This window comes from Saimiri boliviensis, chromosome 1 (genome assembly GCF_048565385.1).
Source record: "Saimiri boliviensis isolate mSaiBol1 chromosome 1, mSaiBol1.pri, whole genome shotgun sequence".
In the NCBI taxonomy this organism is placed as follows: Eukaryota; Metazoa; Chordata; class Mammalia; order Primates; family Cebidae; genus Saimiri; species Saimiri boliviensis.
Genome location: NC_133449.1, coordinates 187,636,862 through 187,659,447, shown reverse-complemented (window position 1 = coordinate 187,659,447; position 22,586 = coordinate 187,636,862). Strand labels below are relative to the sequence as shown.

General features: G+C 38.5%; 2 protein-coding genes across 9 annotated transcripts in view; both read left to right on the top strand.

Annotated features, from left to right (window-relative positions):
• The window catches only part of SNCAIP (synuclein alpha interacting protein), a 156,059-nt gene that overhangs the window by 46,715 nt on the left and 86,758 nt on the right, over positions 1-22,586 (top strand). The window lies entirely within an intron of this gene.
• Positions 16,574-17,545, top strand: ANCV1R (ancient vomeronasal 1 receptor). Its single transcript, NM_001367929.1, has one exon. The coding sequence runs from the start codon at positions 16,574-16,576 to the stop codon at positions 17,543-17,545; it is 972 nt and encodes a 323-aa protein (NP_001354858.1).

Genomic DNA, 22,586 nt, shown 5'->3' with positions numbered 1-22,586 from the left:
TCTCTGATAAGCTCACTCCCACCTTAAGGCTTTTGCCTGTGCAGTGTCTTCTACCTGTCATCTTATTCCTCTACATTTTTGCATGACTTGATTTATTTTGTCAATTGCATGTCTGCCCTAACGTCACCTCTTGAAGGCCTTTCCTGACCTACCATAGTTAGAAGGACCCAACATTCTCCCATTCCTCCTGACAAGCCTTCTTTTTTTTCTTTGTTGTACCTATCTCTGCCTAAAAGGATTTTTTGTACTTATTTACATATTCATGGTCTGATTAATCCATTAGAACTGTGCTGTTCAATAGGATAGCCACAGCCACATGTGGCTATTTAAATTTAAATTTAAATGATGAAATAAGGTCTAAAATTGAGTTCTTCCGTTGTACTAGCCACATTTCAAATACTCAATAGCTACATGTGGCTAGCTGCTACTATATTGGACAGCACAGACACAAAACATTTCCATAAGCTAGAAAGTTCTGCTGGACAATGCTGTATTAAAATATGAGTTCCCTTAGGACAGACAGCCTCTTTGGCTCATTCGCTGCTGCGTATCCAGAGGCCATGTCTGATCTATGGTGTTCAGTAAAAAGAATATGAATGAATGAACAAGAGTCTTATATTTTTAAGGAAGAATTGCCCTCATCACTTTAATATTCATCTTTAAACCTTCCATAACCCTAAATAGACTTAATTTTCAGGATCAAACAAATAAAAATTTGTTTCTTAATTATGTGAGGGGAGACAGAATATTTAATCATTGTAGTGGGTTGCCTTCTAATGCCCTTCCATTGTTCACCTCGTGCCCTTACAGCCTCACTCTGGGGACTCCATCCTTCAAATAAAATTCTTATCTGACTTCCAGGAGAAAGGCACATTTTTCCTGGTCTCTTTTTACCATGATAAGCCCTTTTCCTCCCTCTGTCTCCACTGTGTATGCACAAGATTTTTGCTAACACTCGCTAGAGCTTACAGTTACCAAAAGTTAGAAATATGTTATGCCTGTGGCTGTGTTGTTATTTTTGCTATTTTCCTGAATTTTCCTTGTGAAAAACCATAGTTTTTGAAAGTGTCTTGACAGTGTCTGAACTTGCAGCACCCTATATCATACTGGATTGGCCAAGGTCTGCTGCTGTGTAAGGATTGTAGCAGAGTGTTGATTAAAAGCAGCACTTTCCCTCTAGCTTGCTTCAGAGCTAATACCCTTATAAATTGTTGCTATGAACTTTTGAACTCAGAGAAACTTCTGAATATATGTAATAAGAAGTAAGGTAATCCAGGGCTGAGAATTTGTGTCTTCCCTGAAACAAATCACATAGATTAAAATATAAGTTTGATTCTTAGCTTTTTTATGGTTTCTTAAATCTAATGTTTTAAGTTAAAATCTGGAGCCTTTAAATATACTTTACATAAGGTTTTCAAAGAACAATTCTTCATATACAATCATCTAGATAAGAAATTTCATAAAGCATATTTGAAAACCACCTTTAAATAAGAATGCTGTCAAAAGTAATTTGTCATTTTTATTTTAAGACAGATAAATCACTTAAGTCCAAAATAATATAATAAATCATGTTCTGAAGTCTAGATTCTAGAACTGTATTAGATTCAAACAATGAAAATAATGTCAAAGCATTTACATTTTTAAGTAAGTTTTATATCTAATGTTTTATTGTCCTGAGTAAAAACATGAGTTATTTATTTATTTATTTATTTATTTATTTAGAGACAGAGTCTTGCTCTGTTGCCCAGGCTGGAGTTCAGTGGCATATCAGCTCACTGTAACCACTGCCTCCTGGGTTCAAAGGATTCTCGTGCCTCAGCCTCCTGAGTAGCTGGGACTACAGGCACATGCCACCAAGGCCAGGCAAATTTTTTGAATTTTTAGTAGAGATAGCATTTCACTGTGTCACCCAGGCTGGTCCCGAACTCCTGAGCTCAGGCAATCTGCCCACCTTGGCCAACTAAAGTGCCAGGATTATAGGCATGAGCCACTGCACCTGGCTACAACGTAAGATTTTTAAACCTTGAATAAAGCGAATATAATTTTCAGATCCACTATGTCTCATAAGCCCTTCAGAAAGCTTATGAATTAGTGAACAATTTTATTTAATAAGACATTATAAGAAAAATATAATAGCTATTAGTGGAAAGTTGTATTAATTTTATTTTTATTGGAAAAGGTAAAGCATAATATGTCTTCAGAAGCTGAATGATAGGCAGCCCGTGATTCTAGGCTTAAAGATAAAGATCTTCTTCTCTAACGTATTGCTAGCCACAAATAATAATGCCTTCAGCTTCCCCAGAGAGAATCTCATGCTGCAAGGATTCCTGTACATGAAACATGCAATACCAGAGAACCTGTTTAAGAACCTCTTTATGCAGTCAGAGTTGATTATCTGAACTTGTGGTAGGGCTCTTTCATGCAGAAAAAAACTTGTTCCAGGGAGCACCTGAAACCACTTTTCCAGCATTCTTTTTTGGATTTTGTTAACATTTTGATGTCAGAATTGTTTTTGGCTCATTGTCTCTAAGTGTTCATAAATGTTTAGGAACATGGCCAGCCTTTCTGCTCTAAAGATTATTCCACAGCAAGCAAATAAAGAATGTTTGCAAGTGCTTTAGTTGTCTGTAGTGGTACCAATGGAGAAGAATGCCTGATGGGCGTGTTGGAGCTGGGGATCTTCTGTCTTCCTGACTGGCTACTCAGCCTGCCCCAGAAACTACATTTCAGTTTCTTTCTTGTGGATGCTGGTGATGAATAGGGTTGTATTAGCAACTGAACTGAAAGCCACTGGTTCTGACCTTCTCTAACATCCAGCCCCACATAGCCTCATCAGCTTAAGGTGGAATGATTTTAGGCTTAGGGTTCAATGTGATTCATAATCTTTTCTTCACCAGTTCTTCCTCTGTTAATTAATGAATGTTACTTAACCTGTCTCTATTTTTTTCTCTCTGATGTGGGTGCAATTGTACCTGCTTTGCAGAACTGTTAAGTTTTAAGTGTTAGGCATGTAAAAACCACCTGGCACAGGGTGGTTGCTGAAGAAAGTAGTACTGTCTCTTTAGCATCATGAAATTCATTAGCTGGAACTCTACTTGTAGACGACGAGAACTGTGAGTTTTTTGGATTACATTCACTTAGCACGTAAATTTTATTTTGTAATTTCTCCATGAAATGTCTCTAGCATACTACATAAGAAAAAGTATCATTTTATATACCAGAGTCCTCATTAGCTTAATAATCAGGAGATGAGGGGGAAGAAAACACTTAAAAAGTGTTTTATTTTTTTTAAACTGGAACCATGTTTCATGGTAAATAGTAAAAACCAATCACCTAATTGAAATTTGTCTTGAAAAACTAAATGAATTATGAAAATAAGCCTATTAATACCTATATTCCACAAAATTTGTTAGTTTTTAAAAATGAATTGGCAATTCTTTCAACAAAATTATACATTCGTATTACATTACATAGTTTAGTTTGACTTTATAGTACATATGAAAGATAGCCATTTTTGCAAAGAAAAAAAAAATTGGTCTTTTATCAGCTTACCCAAAGTCCTGCCTTGATGGTTTGATAGTCAGATTATATTCTTATGAAGTATCTGTCACACCTCCATCTTTGTTGACATCTTTCTGAAGTTATTTACTGCTCCAGATTTTCTAGTGGCCTGGTATGTGTTTTACTTAGTATCACTTTCTCTGACCTTGTGAATCCTGCATCTCTCACAAGCTTTGCAATTTCACTTCCAACCTACTTGTGCTGTGTTTGTGTTACATCAAAGGACAGTTTAAAACCTCCCACAACCAGCAAGGTTCCAAACATATTGGTTTAATGAATACAAAGAGATGATACTTGTAAGCAGGGATGTTTGAAGAAGTTGTTTTTTAAAAAATAGCCAATTCATGAGTATTTTTATGTCATGATGACTTTTATATCCCCATGCAACCTTGAACCTGTGGGAGGCTGGTGAATCAGGCCTTGCTGTGTGGAATTAGGGTCATCCCCTGATGAAGAGCTCTATCAATGCTTTAAAGGTCCCAGCATGATCATTTGTAGCATGTTTGCTCACGCCATCCCCCAGATTTTCCAGAACAGCCTTTCCATCCACATTTTTTGTTCCTCTGCTTCCATATCATCAGTTCCTAATGACAAACTAGACATAGAAAAAAGAGGGAAAATCTTTCATACCATTTATCAGTACAATCAACTTTTAGTTATCTATAAAATTGGCCAGTAATGATTATGAAAGAATGACTAATTTTCTACTTCTAGGGGATAGATTCAGTTGGGGGAGAAGAAAACAAAAAGAAGTATATGTAAGCATTTTTTGTTTGTTTTTGTTTCTGTTTTGTTTTCTTTGAGACAGAGTCTTGCTCTCTGGCCCAGGCTGGAGTACAGTGGTGTGATCTTGGCTCGCTGCAACTTCTGTCTCCCAGGTTCAAGCAATTCTCCTGCCTCAGCCTCCTGAGTAGCTGGGATTATGGGCACGCACCACCATCCCTGGCTATTTTTTTAATTTTTAGTAGAGATAGGGTTTCGCCATGTTGGTCAGGCTGGTCTTGAACTCCTGAGCTCGTGATCCACCTGCCTTGGCCTCCCAAAGTGCTGGGATTACAGGTGTGAGCCACTGCACCTGGCCTACATTTGAGTGTTTTAAAGTCCAGTTGTAGAATCCTTATTTCCTAATCACTGACTTGTCTGCATCAAGCAATTTTGCTTATCTAATTAACTGAAATAGTGTAGTCCTTCTGTAATGAGAATAGTAATAAAAACAATAACAACTAACCCTCTGTTGAGCACTTATTTGGTTCCAGTCACTGTTCTAAGGATTTGCCTGTATTATTTAACCTCAAAGTACCGTCAAATTAACATGTGCCTATTTTATAGATAAGGACAGTGAGTCCCCATCTCATAAATGTATATGAGCAATAGGTGATGGAGTAGAAATCTCATAAGACTGTGAGATGAATATGGATATTGTTGCCTATTGAGGTACAATGAAATAGATTATCGGTATGGCTCACCATACAGGGAGCATTGGAGACTGAAGAATCTTAGTATTTTCTGACCCCAGGAATGGAGCAAATTGAAAGAATAACAGTGGAGAACCACATTTTTTCCTCTGTTAAACCAGAGCTATCTAGAGGAACTCTATGGTATTGACTTGAAGAGAATTGTAGCGGGTAAGAACAAGAAAATTCAAGGCTTATCAGTAGAAATGGAATGTTTGAAGTCAGATAACTCATAGGAATGCTAGTTACCAAGTACAGAATCAGATTAGCTGGAGGAGGAGGGAGCTGGAGAATGTCTACACTTCACTAGATAATGAAAGTGGAGTGAGCCAAGAACTCATTTGGAGTTTGACAGAATGAAGCAGAGGGTACAACTGAGGCTGAACCGAGCATGAACTACATTCAGTGACCTTGGCAGTGATACATAATGATAATAAATATAAGCAAATGAATTAAATAGTGCAGCAACATGTGGTCCAGCTAACCTCTCCTTGGGGGATGGACTTTGAAAAGTTCTATAGAGGCTTAAGCCCCAGACAAAATATATAGCCAAGAGGGAAAGAATCTTTTTAAAACATTAGATTGAGTTTCCAGATTTCATAGCTTCTATTTTTCTCACTGACTTAGTTGCATTTAGTGCCAGTAATTTTAGTGGTCACATATCCATGTTGTCCTTCTTGCCTGTTCTACCAGTTGGTATTGCTCTCTGGGGGGAATTTGGTCTATGACTAGAAGAACTCCTTCTCCTAAGGCCTTGTGTAAGATCACTGGGATAGACCACGACTCTGATGATTGATATTGGCGCACTTTGCCATACCTTACCTGGGAAAGTGAGGCCCAGGAGAAGGGAAAATGGGTGCAGAATAGATGTAAACACAACTATGTTTAATTTGAGGATGCAACATGATTTACATATTGAGGATAAAGTAAGAAAACTAAATATCCATTTTCCACAGCACCTAGAACAGTGCTAGACACTGGCCAGGAGTTAAAAAACCTCTCTTGGTTTAATAGTTTGAAAATGGGAATTTTTTTTTAAACATATTACATTTAATGCATCTGAAAAAATAAGCATGTATTTTCAACTATTTATTTATTATTTATTTATTTTTAGAGACAGGATCTTGCTGAGTCACCTAGGCTGGAGTGCAGTTGTGCAATCATAGGTCACTACAGCCTCAAACCCCTGGGTTCAAGCAATTCTCCTGCCTCAGCTTCCTAGGTAGCTGAGACTACAGGTGCCCTCCACCACACCCGGCTAATTAAAAAAAAAAATTGTGTGTGAAGATGGGGTCTCCCTATGTTTCCCAGACTGGCCATGAACTCTTGGCCTGAAGTGATCCTTGCTTCAGTTTCCCAAAGTGCTGGGATTATCAAGGGGCGTTTGAACCAGAGCAATTCCATCTTGAATAGGGGCTGAGTAAAATGAGGCTGAGACCTGCTGGGCTGCATTTCCTGGAGGTTAAGGCATTCTTAGTCACAGGATGAGATAGGAGGTCGGCACAAGATACAAATCGTCAAGACCTTGCTGATAAAACAGGTTGCAGTAAAGAAGTCGGCCAAGAACCACCAAAACCAAGATGGTGATGAGAGTAACCTCTGGTTGTCCTTATTGCTACACTTCCACCAGCGCCTTGACAGTTTACAAATGCCAAGACAACATCAGAAAGTTACTCTATATGGTCTAAAAAGAGGAGGCATGAATAATCCACACATTGTTTAGCATGTCATCAAGAGATAACCATAAAAATGGGCAACCAGCAGCCCTCAGGGCTGCTCTGTCTATGGAGTAGCCATTCTTTATTTCTTTAGTTTCTTTCTTTTTTTTTTTTTAATTGTACTTTTGGTTCTGGGATACACATGCAGATCATGTAGGATTGTTGCATCGGTACATACGTGGCAAGGTGTTTTGCTGCCTTTATCCCCCCCATCACCTCCCCTTGTTATCCTTTCCCACCCCTCCTACCCTCCCTACCCCCAACTATAACCCTCCCTCCTCTAGTGCCCCCCAACTGACCGTAGTGTGTGATGCTCCCCTCCTTGCTTTCCCCTTATGAATTCACCCTGAATTCTTTGTTTCACAAGATCCAGGAACCCTCTTCCTATTAACAGGATTTTAGGTGTAAGCCACTGCACCCAACCAATTTTCAACATTTTGTTGTGCAGATATTTGACATAGATGGAGGACTCTAGCTGGATATTAAAAATCGATATTCAAGACATATGTGTTATTTGTATTACCACATCCTTTACCTGCTTATAATGAAAATGAAACACTCAGTGTTTATGAATGTCACGTTAATGAAGTCATTTGCACTAAGTGCTTTGATACAAAGGTTCAGTCAATAGCCACTTTGAGGCCAAGTTGCTTTAATTTAAAACAACTTTTTGTTGATTTCGTTTTCTTTATTACTATTATTTACTTATATTTTAATAAATTTTTAACGTGTAGTGGACAAACAACTCGGGAGACCTTTTCTCTCCCCACTGGTGCCATTAGAAAGCTTGTGACCATAGGCAAGTCACTGGGACTTAGATCTCTTTTCTCCTCATTTGTAGACTGATATAATTGTGAGAGATAATCCTTGATTTTTTAAACATAGTATTCAGTGCCTTTTTCCAGTGAAAGAAAACATACAAAAGAATAATTGCAAAAAGACACACATATAAGACATTTGCCTAAGACTAGAGTTTGAACATAAAATGAATCTCAAAAGAATCTGCTATCTGTATTGATGGTCTCTCTTCCGCTTGTCTTCCTGCCTATTTTGTTGCCCGCTTGCCCCTGACTCCTGTTTAATGTCATGTGGTTCATTTACTCTTGTGAAATGTCCATCTTCTTTTTAATTTTCCTAGTTCCCTGTCTGGACTCTTTGGAACCATGAACCCTGTTAATTTTTTTTTTTTTTCCTTGAGATGGAGTCTTGCTCTGTTGCCAGGCTGGAGTGCCGTGGCTTGATCTCAGCTCACTGCAACCTCCTCCTCCCAGATTCAAGCGATTCTCCTGCCTCAACCTCCCAAGTAGCTGAGACTACAGCAGTGCGCCACCATGCCCCGCTAATTTTTGTATTTTTAGTAGAGACGGGTTTTCACCACGTTGTCCAGGATGGTCTCCATCTCTTGATCTCGTTATCCGCCTGCCTCAGCCTCCCAAAGTGCTGGGATTACAGGCGTGAGCCATCATGCCCCACCAAACCTTATTAATTTTTTTGGAATTATGACCAATTTTATGACACGTGCCTTTTTCCCAAATTCAGTATGTCTTATGTTTTTTTTTAAACAATTAAGCCATGATTATTTGGGGATAAGACTTTTTCCAAAGTACTGGTACAAAAAATGTCAGATACCTTCTATGGCTATGCCAAACTTGGCATCTTATGGAAAGATTCCTGTTCCTGGATGCAGTGCCTCATGCCTGTAATCCCAGTACTTTGGGAGGCCAAGACAGGTGGACCATCTGAGGTCAGGAGTTCGAGACCAACTAGGCCAACATGGTAAAACTCTGTCTCTACTAAAAATACAAAAATAGCTGGGTGTGCTTGTGCATGTCTGTAATCCCAGCTACTTGGGAGACTGAGGCAGGAGAATCTCTTGAGCCTAAGAGATGGAAGTTGCAGTGAGCCAAGATCATGCCACTGTACTCCAGTATGGGCAACAGAGTGAGACCCTGTCTCAAATTAAAAAAAAAAGAAAAAGAAAGAAAGAAAGAAAGATCCTTGTTTAGTCTCATGGTTTCATTCATTAATATTTTTCCATTCATTCAAAACCTTCTTGAGTGTCTTCTTTATGCCGAACTCTGTGCTGAGCACTGTGGGTTATGGTGAACGAGATAAAGGATCTCATCAGGAGGGATGCAGATGCATGGACAGATAATAATAGGAAGTCATGGTAAGTGTATCATGTGTCATTGGATGGGGGATTTTTCACAGAGAAAGAGGCAGGTAGATAACCCAGACTTGAAGTCAGGTATAAACCTAAAAGCTTCCTTAGTTACTTCTTCAGTAAACTGTAAGCTGAGTTTTTGAAAAATAAGTTTAAAGGGCAAATGAATTAGTCAGGGTCAAGTCAACAGAAACAGAAACAATTTAAATATTTTACACAGAGTAAAATTAAAATAGAGAATTAGTTACTCCAATGCTAAAAGAACTGAGGCACCAAACCAAGCAAGATAAGGCAGTCCTGAGTCTAGCAAAAGCAGGGAAGCCACCAGCTCCCCTAGGGCTGAGAGGACAAAGGGAAAAGTCTATTACCACCCACAAGTTAGGGCCACTAGCAAAGCTGGAATGATGTTCAGCTCCTGAACAGTTATAGAAGCTGATAATACTCCCTGTGGCAGAGCAAATATGTATGTGCATATGAGAAAGAGAGAGAAAGACTAAGTCCCTTCTCCAAGACCTCCAGTCTTCTGATTGAGTCTATCATTGGCCAGATTTACCTGGAAGCCAGTCAGTTGGCCATGGAGCCTAGGAAATATCATTTCCTGAAGAATATATCTGAGAGCAAATAAGCAAATGTTCACACCATTCATTGGCAAATAAAAAGCCAAAGGTTGGGTGTCAAGATGGCTTGGTGTGGTCATGAGAGAAAGAGGATGTATCCAGAGGTATCAGCATAAGCCAAAGCACCAGGACAAGAAACAGCATGAGATATGCACAGAATCTCAGTGTCACAAAGTTTCCATTATGAGTCAGAGATTGATAGGAGCCGAATGTAGGCAGGCACCCAACATGAGAAACTTCTTGTGACTTAACAGAGTTGCCGGCCATTTTCCCTATAGGCAGTGAGAAAATCCTGAAAGGTTTTCAACAGGGAAGTGGCAAGCCCATATTTGTATTTTAGGTCACTTGACAGTTGTGTAGACTCCCAAAATGATTTTGAAGAAGCAAAAATCTATTTCCCTTTGCCTTGTCCTTCTCAAATTCATTCAAGCAAGAAACAATGAGAAGCAACAGTAAGAAATGGAAAGGAGGATGGAAAGCATAAAAAATGTAATTGACAGGATGACTGGATGTACAGGTGAGAGAGAGGGAGGATCTAGGGATGATACCCAAGTGTGTCACCTCAGCTGAGGATGGTGGTTTCGCTAAGTAAGGTTAAGTTCAAGTTGAGAGCCTATGAGACATCAAGCAGAGACATCCAGAAGTGGATGGAATCTGTACACAGGTATTAGTGGGTGAATGAGAAGAGAAGTGGACCAAGACTTGAACATAAGGAGCAACAAAAATGTAAAGCCTTAAAAGAAAAAGAGAATATCAGACAGGTCCAGGTATGATTGGATTTAGTGGTAGAAGACGATCTTGTTCTAGATCATTTTCAGAGGAAGAAGTAGTAGAAATTAAATTTTGCTGGGTTGGGAAGTAAAAGGAAGACAAGAAAGTAGCAGTGGTAAATGTAGATGTGTCTTTTGAGAGTTTGGATGAGATGAGAGAAAAGATGGGATGAAATCCAAAGCTGGGATGGGTTTTCATTTGCAGGGTTGGTAGGACTTGAGGATTTACATGGCCAGGTTCAAAAAATTAGAGATGAGTTTAGTCTTTAGAGGATAGAGGAGAGGTAGAGACCAAGGGGCTCAGGCTGGAGTCAGGCCTGGAGGCACTTGGGGGAGTTTCCCACAACTGTTTGCCAAGGAACTACGCTTATGCTGCAAAGACAGTGCATTTAGAATTCCAGACTCAGCGAAGAACCCAGGTAGCACTTTCCAGCTTCAAGCAGAAAGCACCTCTATTACTGTGTGTGTGATTTTAGGAGATAAACAGTAGCAAAAACTAGCAGTTATGTAGCACTCTGCCTCCTTCAAACTGGGCTCAGAGTTTCATTTGAATCCCATGATTGTCTCATAGCTGTCTGTACATAAACTATATATATACATATACACACACACACACACACACACACAAACACATAGACATATATAAATATAAGTGTATACATGCACACATAGGTCTACATATATTTTATTGTCTCTGAGAAACTCCTTGTTAGGAACCTGAGACACATAGCAAATAGGACTTGCCAAACCTTTCATAATTCATACATGATTTAACCCAGGTTTAACCCACGCATGGTTTAATCCATGGCTCTGGTGTCATAGGGCCATCTTTAACAGATTTTGTCATTCTGATACATTGACCTGGAGAATGGCAAGTTTATAGGCACAGTCCCCTTCACTTTACTTCCTTGTTCCCTAGGCCTTTTAGCCTCAGAGAGTTTGGGGGCCCCTCCCTTGGATCCCCTAGTGTTCCAGGTAGTAAGTGGCTTTGTTGAGTACCATAGAGTCAGTTTTCCTATGATGGCAGCTCTTCCCATCCCAGCCTCCTATATTCTGGCACGAGGCTTCCCATATTCTGCCCACAAAACTTTCCTATCTGGGTCTCTTCCTTTCCGCACCCAAGAAAAGGAGAGCCTCCAGAAACCTCGTGCTTGCAGAACTTTTCTTCATGGCCCCATTCTCAAATTTTGTCATCCTTTTCTGCTACTAGATTTCCAGTGTTTGAACCTAATATATCCAGAAATAACACATTTCTTCCCATTTCTACTCAAGCCCATGCCACACAAACCTGGTGGGGCTCTGGACTCTGTCACGTACTAGCTGGAACTAACTGAGCAAGCGACTCAGCCTTAGTAAACCTAATGATACTTTGCTGAGTTATTGTGAGGATTTCAGGAGATAACTTATTTGAAGGATCCAGCTCAGTGCCAGGCTTAATAAATCTTAGCTCCCTTCTCCCATCAGAGTGGCCTGGAGCTCTTATCCACATTTCCCAGCAGTTAGCTCGGTAATATAATCAGCAACATTAGTATATCTAAAAGGCAATTGCCGTTTAATTGCTCTGGCCCCAGCCAGCCTGAAGTTTCTCTCCATTTGCTTCTAATTTGGGATTAAGATTTTTAAATCCTACCCTGGCTGGTCACAAAATCATTGCCTTGGAGAGAATTGAAAATAGCTGTAGGCAGCCATTGATTATACAATAAAAGGTTTGGTAATTCCTTCCCTTTTGTTCTGTATAAAAATGTATCTATCAGTTTGCTCCTGGCCAGTGAACTAATCAGTTTCAAGTGACATTTTTCTGAGAGTCAGTGAAGGATCCTTTTTGGTCAGATCAGCTCCGGTCTCAAGAAGGCAAGCGTGCCTTCAGATGCTCACACTGATCTTTATTAAAATAAATTAATGCCCTTGTATAGATTCAGACTCAGAATCAAGTTTCAAGCATCCTTTCTTAGAAGACATTTATTTATATTACATACTCAATTTAAAGGAGCAAATGCCCTTCCCTCAGCCTGCAAAGTTTGTTTATCTTAGAGCTACTGTGAGAATATAATGCCCAAATGAAGGCAGTGTGTTTTATTTCTCCTCCTCTGACTCAATGTCGCATAAAATAACAGCAGCCTCTAATCAAGAGGAACCCCATGTACTTTGAGATTTCCAATCAAAATCTTTAATATTCGAAGGGCACATGTGCATTTGAGGAAACCTAGATTGCCGTAGGCCACACGGAAAGCATTTACATCTGAATCGCTTTACATATGATTGTGAGTTACAGCAAATTCTAAATAACTTTTAGCAGTTTGAGATTTGGAAAACAGCCTGGCCCATATAAATTCTCCCTTAATTCTTTTTCTGTTAAATCTTATGCCAAAGTAAATGGAAGCTGTAGGGAACCTTTGAACTCAGTTCTCAAAGGACTGCAGTGAAGTTAGATTGGCAGAGCCAACGTTAGCTTTTCAAAGGAAGATTTTCTTTTGGTTCCCCCTTGAAGTGTCCACATCACAGTCACCTTCCTTGGTGAAGGATGCAGTCTTGCTTCCCGGACCATATATGTGCCTCTGAGAAATGGGCTTTCTACTGTAAGGAGCTTCTCAGTGGGACTCTTCAGGACCCTTAGGGTTGGCATCCAGGCTTCTTAGCTCCTTTGCTTCACCGTCAGCTGCGCTTTTCCCTTTGTCTTTCCAAAAGAGCTATTGAGTGCAAGAGCCTTGGGGTTCAATGCTACCTCTTCCTGCCAGTAGCTTCACTTTTCCAAGCTTCACTTTCCTTTTCTGTTAACTGGAGATTAAAATTAGAGTGGTATATTTCAAAAGAGCTAGAAAAGAAAAATTGTAATGTTCCCAACAGTAAGAAAAATTAAATGTTCGAGTTGATGGATAGCCCAGTTACCCTGAATTGATCATTACACATAGTACACAGGTATCAAAATATTATATGCCCCCCAAATATGTACAACTGTTATATATCAACAAAAAAATCTGTATCCTCAAAAAAATAGTATGGCCCACATGGATCCCACAGTTCTCTGAACATTTTGCTCTTATACTCACAGCTTGCAGTTCATTACATTGCATTATTTATTTTTATTGATATTAATGATTATTAAAATATAAATATATTTTATATTCATTGTATTATATATGTATGAATGTAATAATATGTATGAATGTAATATAATGTACTATATATGACATATATTGTACTGCCTCTAGAAGGCTGGGACAATGGCTTATGCCCTGTGTACCATTCTTAGAGTCCAGGCCATGCTGAGCACACAACTGCTTCTTAATAAATAACTCATTGAATGCACTTTTATGAAGGTACCTCTTTATCCTTCTGTATCATAATTATCGACAGAAAGTATTATTCATCAGTCAAGCAAACATGCAAAAAAATTAACTTTGTTCCCCTCATATGTGCTGTTTCTCTAGTCTAGATACAACCCTGAAGGAAAAAATGGCACTTATTTTTTGCCCTTTTTATCCTAATTCAAAGGAACATATTACATGTTTGCTAATTGTTTGCAAAAAAAAGTTTATATCAGCTTTTTTTGGTTTTGCAAAACATGTTTTTGTAATTAGTCCTCATATCATGCAAATAGAGTCAGCATTATTTGGCATAAATTGTTACTATTTACGTAAATTTGAAAAATAGTATCACTTAGACAGTTTCTCAGTTTATCATGCCAAAATTGAATCTCAAACTAAAGTGGGCTATATGCTACCCACTGTTTAGAGTTTTCCCTGCTCTACAGAGTTACTTCAGGCTTAGGGCTGGGCCTGGTGGCTTATGCCTATAATCCTTGTGCCTTGGGAGGCTGAGGCAGGAGGATTACCTGAGACTAGAAGTTTGAGACCAGCCTGAGCAACATAGTGAAACCCTGTCTCTACAAAAAAAAATTAAAAATTGGCTGAACATGATGATATGCTCCTGTAGTCTTGGTGACTTGGGAGGCTGAAGCGAGAGGATCACTTGAGCCCAGGAGTTCAGGATTGCTGTCAACTCTGATCAGATTTCCATTATCCAAACTTGGTACCAGACCAAGACCTTATCTCCAAAAAAAAAAAAAAAATTACTTCATTCAGGTGGTCATGGTGCCTCTGCTTACACACTGCCAGTTACAGGGGCTCACTACTGCTGGAAACAGCCTTTTTCCATTTCAAGCAAATCATCTTGAGCTGGTGTACAGAATGCTTGGAGATCTTTATGAAGTATAGAGGTGTAAATGACCATATGTATTACTGTCTTTGAAAGAGAAGGGAGAAGACAAATTGCCATTCAAAAACCTGCATGACTTGTATGTTATAAACACAAAGAAATTTTTCTTATTGTGTTCTTTGTTGGGTGTACCAATTGTAAATCATTAAAGGAAGACTGAGAAAAGTCAACAGAAATCTGCATTCTGACATATGTGGAAAGGCAGTGACTGAGAACCAGTGGTTTTGGAATCAGTCCTACCTGGCTTTGATTCCTATCACCATTAGTAGCTTTGAGCAATCTGCTTTACTGTCTGGTCTTCTATTTCCTCATCCGTGAAATGAGGGTAATATTAAGGATTAAATCAGATTAAAATTGTAAAGCAAAACACCAACACAGTGTCTGGCTCAGATGGTGTTGAATAAATAATAGCCAGCATTATTACTGCGTTATTTTTATTATGAGAACCAAAAGGGTTCCTATTTGACCGATAATGGATGTTTCTTAAAGAAGAAAACTGTATGAGGACTCTGAGTTGACTATCATAGTAGCCAATTAGGTGAAAGGGGGTTAACAGAAACAGTCAGCCCCCAGTCGCCACCTCCCCACAGTGGGGTTGTGTGGCCCAGTTGTTCTGTCTACTTTCACACCCATGAACCTCTTATCTAACATGCAGCTCTAGGAGTTTCTCATACCCTTACTGAAAGGGCTGAGCAATACCAAATACTGATCATATCTTTATCAGCTAATTTCTTATTCTAATCTATATTTTTTGCTCAGGTCAATATTGTGTTTCTAAAACAGTTCTCCAAAAAAAAAAAAAAAAAAAAAAAAAAAAAAAAAAAAAAAAAAAAAACGTGATTTGCAGCATTTGGCAATTTCCATGGTGTAAATACTTCCAGCATGACGAATTGTAAGCTCTCAACATAAAGTCACTGAACAGAGTTTGGAAGAGATGTGCACAGTTGTTCAAGTTGTTACCACTCCATCACACCACTGGGGCTTGCTAAGGCTTATGTGTTGATAGCGTAAGACAGAATAATTGACAACAGCAAAACCTACAAGCCAATGCAATAGAGGAAAAGTAGTTTGTCCTAGAGTGGATCACTATAATATACTTGACACACATGATTCATCCAAAAAGTGAGTTAATGCCAGATTACTCGAGCAAAGTATTTCAGTGCTGTCTTTCTGTCCTTATTCTGTACTCTCCAGTTATACTTAGAAGATAAATCTTTCCCTAGCCTCCTGGGCTATAGGAAGGAAAGTCTCCCTAATCACTTCTCAACTGTTTGAATGTTTCCTTAACTGATAGTTTAGATATTTGCTCGTGGACATAATCCCCATGTTTATAAAAACATCTTCCTTTTCTCCCTCCTCTTTCCCTTCTTCCCTCCCTCCCTTCTTCTTTCCTTTTTTATAACCATCCTTACTTCCTTCCGAAGTATTTTCTACCGTCTTTTGTATTCCTAACATCCCTACAAGATCATCAGAACAGTTAATAGTACTTCTGCTTTGCAAAAATGGTAGAGAAACTAGAAAATCATTCTAATTATGTAAATCTCTACCATGTTATTACTTTCATTTTTAATTTGTCATTTTGTTATTTTGAAATATTTATTGTTATTCAGACATCCCTTACTTTTTCCTCTGTGAGTGGAGTGATGTACTTTCAACCTCTGACTTCTTTTCTTTTGTGTCATAAATTTAATTTTATTCTCTCCCTCACAGTTTTTGAAAACTGTATTATACTTTATCTAGGAAGTTGTATTACAGTATTATAAATACATTTCTGAGAACCTTTAATTAAGTGATGATACCTAGCACTTTCTCATCATAGTTAAGTCCCTGGAGATGACAAAACAGAATCCTTTTGGGAAGCAGATCTTGTTTTCAACATCTCGTCACTGGAGCAAGCAGAATTCTGTTAGAGACTTTGAACTGTTAGGGTGATATCAGTTGATGATTTTGTCAACATAGTGGATTTATTCTAAAATCCAGGTTTTCCCACTAGAGACCTCTTAAAATTTTTCCAAAAGCCTAATGACAAACAAAAGAAAAAAAGACGTTTGAGATAACCAATTCGGCATCTGCCATGAAGCCCTCTGCAGACGTGCTTGAGATCATCACTTGCACCATCCTCATCTTTGTTAGCATCGTTGGAAACACTTGTCTGTTTTATTCTACGAGAAGATGTATCACTGGGCATTTACAGACATCCTTTCTTCTAGTTTTCAATCTTATATTTGTCCACCTTATTAAAAACTTGGTGGTGAATGTAATGAAAATTGTTTACTCTTCTGGTATCATGTTGGATTCAGCTGGCTGCAAAGTTCTGCTCTTCACATCGGCCCTAACAACTTCACTGACCATCTGGTTCCTGTTATATTTTTCATTGCTTTACCACTGGAAGCTTTACCAAATTGCCCACCCCTTAAGTGAGAATCCAAGCCTGGACCAACAGAAGCATTCCTTGAAGGTGGTTTCTGTACTTTGGGTGGCTGGTGTGGTGGTATACGTCCCAGTTTTAATTCATACTAGAAAACCAGAATTCTTGAATGCGGGAAATGATACAGATTCTTTGTCTACTAACAGAATGTACATGGATTGCCCAATTGTCTTTCAAAATAAGCAGGTAGAGTTTTTCTATGGTAAAATTGTTTTGGTTCTGATTGATATTCTTCCTTTAGCTATTTTAGTCTTTGTCTGTTTCTGGATGTCTTTCCTCCTTTCAGAGAGAAAAAAGATGACATATGGTGACATCTGGATTGGAGATGATGATTCAGAAATTGAAATCCTTAGAGGGGCCAAGTTCAGTATTTTATTAATGTTGCTGATCACTCCACTTTGGATTTCTCACTTTATCTTAGTCTGTTTCTTGAAAGACTTGGAAGCATGCATCTTTATTCCAGCTGTTCTCACAGCTCTCTCTTCAAGCTTCTCTGCTATCAGTCCTTTCTTGCTTATGTTGGTTAATTACAAAATGAAGTTGGTGTGCTTCTGTGGTGCCAAAGAGGAAAAACCCACACCACAGCCTACAAATGTTATTCTTTCTCCATATGCTTAATGGCAAAGAATTCAAGTTTAATTGTTGGAAAACAGACCCTGTCACTGGAGAGTACAGCTAAAGTTTTCATAGCTCTCATCAACAATTTCTGAAAGGACCTGTAGAAAATTGACTCTTCTTCAAAAATAGACCAGAGAAAACTACGCAAGAAAATATATAAACATTAAGCTGTTATAAGTTGAAAAAAAGTCATCACAACATTAGTTATTTAAGACAATACCAAGAGTTCTAATGTAAAATTTCTAAAGTAACTCAATAATTTTCAGTCTGAAAATGAACTCATGTAAATGATATATTATTTACTCTGTGCAAGATATTGTGTTAAAAAACCAACATATTGATGGAACTGAAGACAATAATTCCTGGCGGAATTTTAAAGGTACACATAAGTAATCTTATGTTTTTCTTGAAATGCTTTCACACATATTAGAAGTGTATTAGGTAGGTGTACAGTGTTCCGTTTTTGCACTTTTAATAATAGTACCTCATCTATGATGGAAGCAGATTTTGTTCATTGTCTTTACCCTAAGTTAGTAAATTAGAACTAGGTGAATGCCCTGGATTAAGGAATTAGTACTTGCTACGTCATACTCTTTGTGTATGTATAGATGTGCAAATATTTGGTTGTTCAGACGTTTAACTCACTATCCTTGTTTAATCATCTAAAAATATGTTAAACTATACTGTTTTCTTCAGGAGAAAAAGGACATTTATAGGAAATTTTTCTCCTTTTGGTTATCAAATTGATACATTTACAGACTGGAAGAATTTATCAAACCTTCATAATAATTTGATCTCTGGATTTTGATTCAATAAAAATAAGCACATTATAATTTTCATTAAAAATATATGGCTGGGTTTTTCTTTTTCCCACTTAGCTGGTTTCGCTCTTTGGACTGCTTCCAATACAGTGAGTAATTATTTTCAATATCTTCACATACATTTGTGTAAGCATTGATTTTTAAGTGAATTCTTATTAGATTTTTGCTTTTTTTTTTTCATGTTTCTTCTGTGTTAATAGACCTGGGATTTATTATACTGTCGGTCTGGTGAATGGATGTCCCCAAATTGAGATCCCAGTTCTAAAAGGCTGCATTGAAAATTATAAAACTAGACCTCATTAACAGAAGACACTAAGAACATCTTGTAGCCATGAAGTGTTATAGAGAAAGGAAATTTTAAAGTAACCAAGGCCCAAATTGTTTAGAGTTGTGTGTGCCAATGTCTGTCTTTTGTATAGCACAGCAAATTTAAAAAAAAGAGAGAGAGACTTAAGACCCTCTGAGATTGCTGGGTGGTCTTCATGGGAAATGCTTAGTTGAGTCCACTGAGGCAGTTTAATCAAAAGGGCACTAGGCATGAATCCTGTATAATGAAGTTAACATCTGGAGAGATGGGGCATGTGGGGAAGAGGTCACCATGTTTTAATTAAGTGCAGATGTAGCCAAAGCTGAGATTAGCCATTAAGCTTAGGTAGTGGTTCTAAAATGTGATTCTGGGACCAACAGAATCAGCATCACCTGGGAACTTATTACAAATGCAAATTATTGGGCACCACCTCGACCTACTGAATCAGAAAGTCTGGGATTTGGACCCAGCAGTCTGTTTTAATAAGCCATCTGGATGACTCTCATGCACTCTAAAGTTTGAGAATAACTCATCTAGGATTCCTCCTAAGTTTAATCCTCATGACAATCAGAATGAAGCCAAGATAACTGACTGAAGATGTAGTCTTCAATGATCCCATACATACTGCTGTTGTGCCTGCTTCTCTCTAAAACGGCAATCAGGATTGTGATCTGTGTTCCATATATATACTCAATAATAATTTCCAAACACATCCACTGTAGAAATTAAGTAATCTTTGTAAAATCAAAAATAAAGCATAACCATTTCAGGTGTGCCAAAAATTTGGAACTTGGATTTGGATAGTTTCCTGTACATAACTGAGTAAGGGATCCAGTTCCCAGATTATTCCATAGTTCCTTTCCAGAAGCCAGTGCAAGACATGGTTGGTTGGCTTAAGCCCATGCTTAACTTCCCAGTGCTAGCATTGTTTTATTTTTCTTCCCAGATATTTTCTTCGTGTTTGGACCTCATTAGGTCATAGTTTTATCCTTGTTAAAAACACAGTATCTAAACAATTGTAGAATTGATAAGTTTTCATTTACAGCAGAGAATAAATCCTATGTTCACTGAATGAACAATATTACAGTTTTCTTTTGAGTTAGGGGGCCGTCTATTCTTTGTTCACAATGCAGGATTCTGATCTTCTCTCAGAGGACTTCTATTTGAACAATTTCTTGCTGGGGTGGGTGTGATTTCACAAAGCAGCCAATTCCATTAAAACCCATTTGAAATACTATAATTACAGAGTCTTTGCTGAGACTGACATCCCTGACATTTCCTCCAAGATTTACCCTTGAAGTTAAACCCTCCTTTTACCTGCTGGATCTTTAGATTCTTAGAGAGGAAAGCTTTTTTTTCCCTTCACCGAGTTAGATATTTCCTTAACTGTTTTGTATAAGACAGTTTCCCAACCACTGGCTCTCCTGGCTTCCCTACTCTGTCTTGGCATGTTCCAGATAACCTGTGGCTTTTTAAAGAAGTGGCACCCGGAAGTGAACACAATATATTTTTTTCTTTGTGTATGTGTATGCTTGGGTGTTTGCATATATTTTTTTCTGTTATACGTTATTTTATATTCTCTTGCACAGCTCCTATGAGCATGGATTCTTTCATTCTTCCAAAAAGAATTTTAAATGTCCAACTCATTTTAAATCACATGCACAGAGTGGGGCAGGGAGGAGACAGAGAGAAAGAGAGGGACATAGCAGATTTAAAAGTAGATAAATATGTGTATCTACCCTAGGCCTAAAAACTAAGGTCTCTCCAAACTCTCAAGTTCAGGTATACATTAGTTCATTATCAGTATTTGGGTTTCAGAAACCATCAAATGACCCCCAAATCATTTGCAATAATTTTAATGTATAACTTAAAGGGCAAAACTACAAGAAGACCAACCCTTGTAGGGATTTTTCAGAGAAATCCTGATCTATGATTGCAAATTACAAATTTATGATGCATGCCCTCTGCCTCCATCAAGTTTCTAAAACAGTGCCAACTTCCTTGCCTTTTTAATAAGACGTTAAAAAGGATGGTCATAATCTAATTTTCACTGAAGATGAAGTTGAAGATTTAAACCAACTAGCTGTGGAATATGTTGTGTTACAGACTAGTTGAGGGATGCCTGTGGGCAAGGTATGTTAGATACACAAAGATCTATATACTTTCTGTTAATGATGTTGATGATATCTGCCATTTCTGTTTAAACTCTACTGGAAAGAAGAGTAATTCATTTGGAGTTAGGTTCATGAACATTCAGGCAATACAACTCAGGACTAAGGATGTCTGTGGGATTCTGACCTAGGTGGTTCAAAGACGTACCCTTGATTCAGAGCAGTCCGGGGCAAGTCAGAAGAGCGCTAGACTGGTTAGCAGGAAATGATTTGCGTTAGCTGGCTTTGCCTCTACTTAGTAGTGCAGAACCTTGGGTGGACTATTTCTGAAGACCTACACAACCCTCCAGGGTATATGGTACCAGGGGAGACAAACAAGAAGGCATGCTATTACAATATCATGTGGTGCTGGCCAAGACAAATAAATGCACAGCAAGCTGAGGCACCCAATCTAGATGGACCCTGGAGCTAAGGGAAGTCAGCAGTAGTAATGCAGAACCTTGGATGGTCTATTTCTGAGGTTTACCATCTGTAAAATATAAAAGATACGATTGCAAATTACAAATTTTATGATGCATGCCCTCTGCCTCCATCACAGGTTGCAATAAATAAATTCAGCTAAAAAATACTGAAGGTGATTTTTAAAAATAAAATGCTTAACACAGAGGCACTGTTGCTTTACCATTTGTAGTTTTGGCAAGTTGAAGTAGGAGAGAAAAATACCAGACTTAAAATCAGAAGCCCTGGCTGTGTGAATTTGAGGCAATTACAGAACCTCTCTGAGCTTTGGTTGCCTTATCTCCACAAAGGAAAATATAAAGATGTTTGTCTCCCAGCATGTGTGTGAGGAAAAAGTAAGCAAGTGTATGTAATAGCACCCAGCCCTAAATCTTGATACAGTTTTCTTCACAAATTTTTTTGTGGGTGTTTCCTTCAGGACAGTGAGGAAGAAATGCAGACTCTCCTCTAGGAAATATATTACATTAGTCCCTTGTTTGATATCAAACATTCTCTTGTATTTTTACAAACATGCCAGAAATTTCATATTTCAAGATGTGCTCTGTGCACACTCTGGCTTTGCAATTATTCCCATGACAATCCCTATTTATCACCCCACCTCACCCTCACCCTCGCCCTTCAAGACCCCATTGTAGAAGCAAAAATAGAGCAAGTGATGCTAAATCAATGTTATACATCTTTCTGGACATTCTGCTCCATAATTCTCACTTCTAGGCCTATCCCCATTCTAAAAACACAGACAACTGGAACACTTCCTCCTGCCCCCAAAACTCCCTCCCCATTTACACCTTTATCCTTCGGCTTTCAGCTTTGCCATGCTGACTGCCCTTAGCTCCAGGGTCTATGTGGATTGGGTGCCTCAGCCTGCTGTGTATTTATTTGTCTTGGCCAGCACCACATGATATTGTAATCACGTGCCTTCTTGTTTGTCTCCCCTGGTACCATATACCCCAGGAGAGTAGTACAGGTCTTATCCACCACATGCATCCAGAATAGTCCATAAATGAAGAAGTGAATAAAGTCCACAGGGCTTGTGCTTTTTCTTTGTTCTTTGTGTGTATTGCTTGGCTCTCCTTCAGTTGCCTCTTTCCAGTAGAAATTTCTTGCCTCTATCATTTTTCTGCTTCAAGATGAGGCATTTACTGACTGCCATGCTTCTGGCCGCTGTTGAATCAAGGAGTGAACGAAACCTAATCCAACATTTGGAACTAGTTGCTTCCTTGCCAGCCAAGCTACAGAGCCAACTGGGGACATTTCTACCCAGACCTTTCAGTACTTACTTT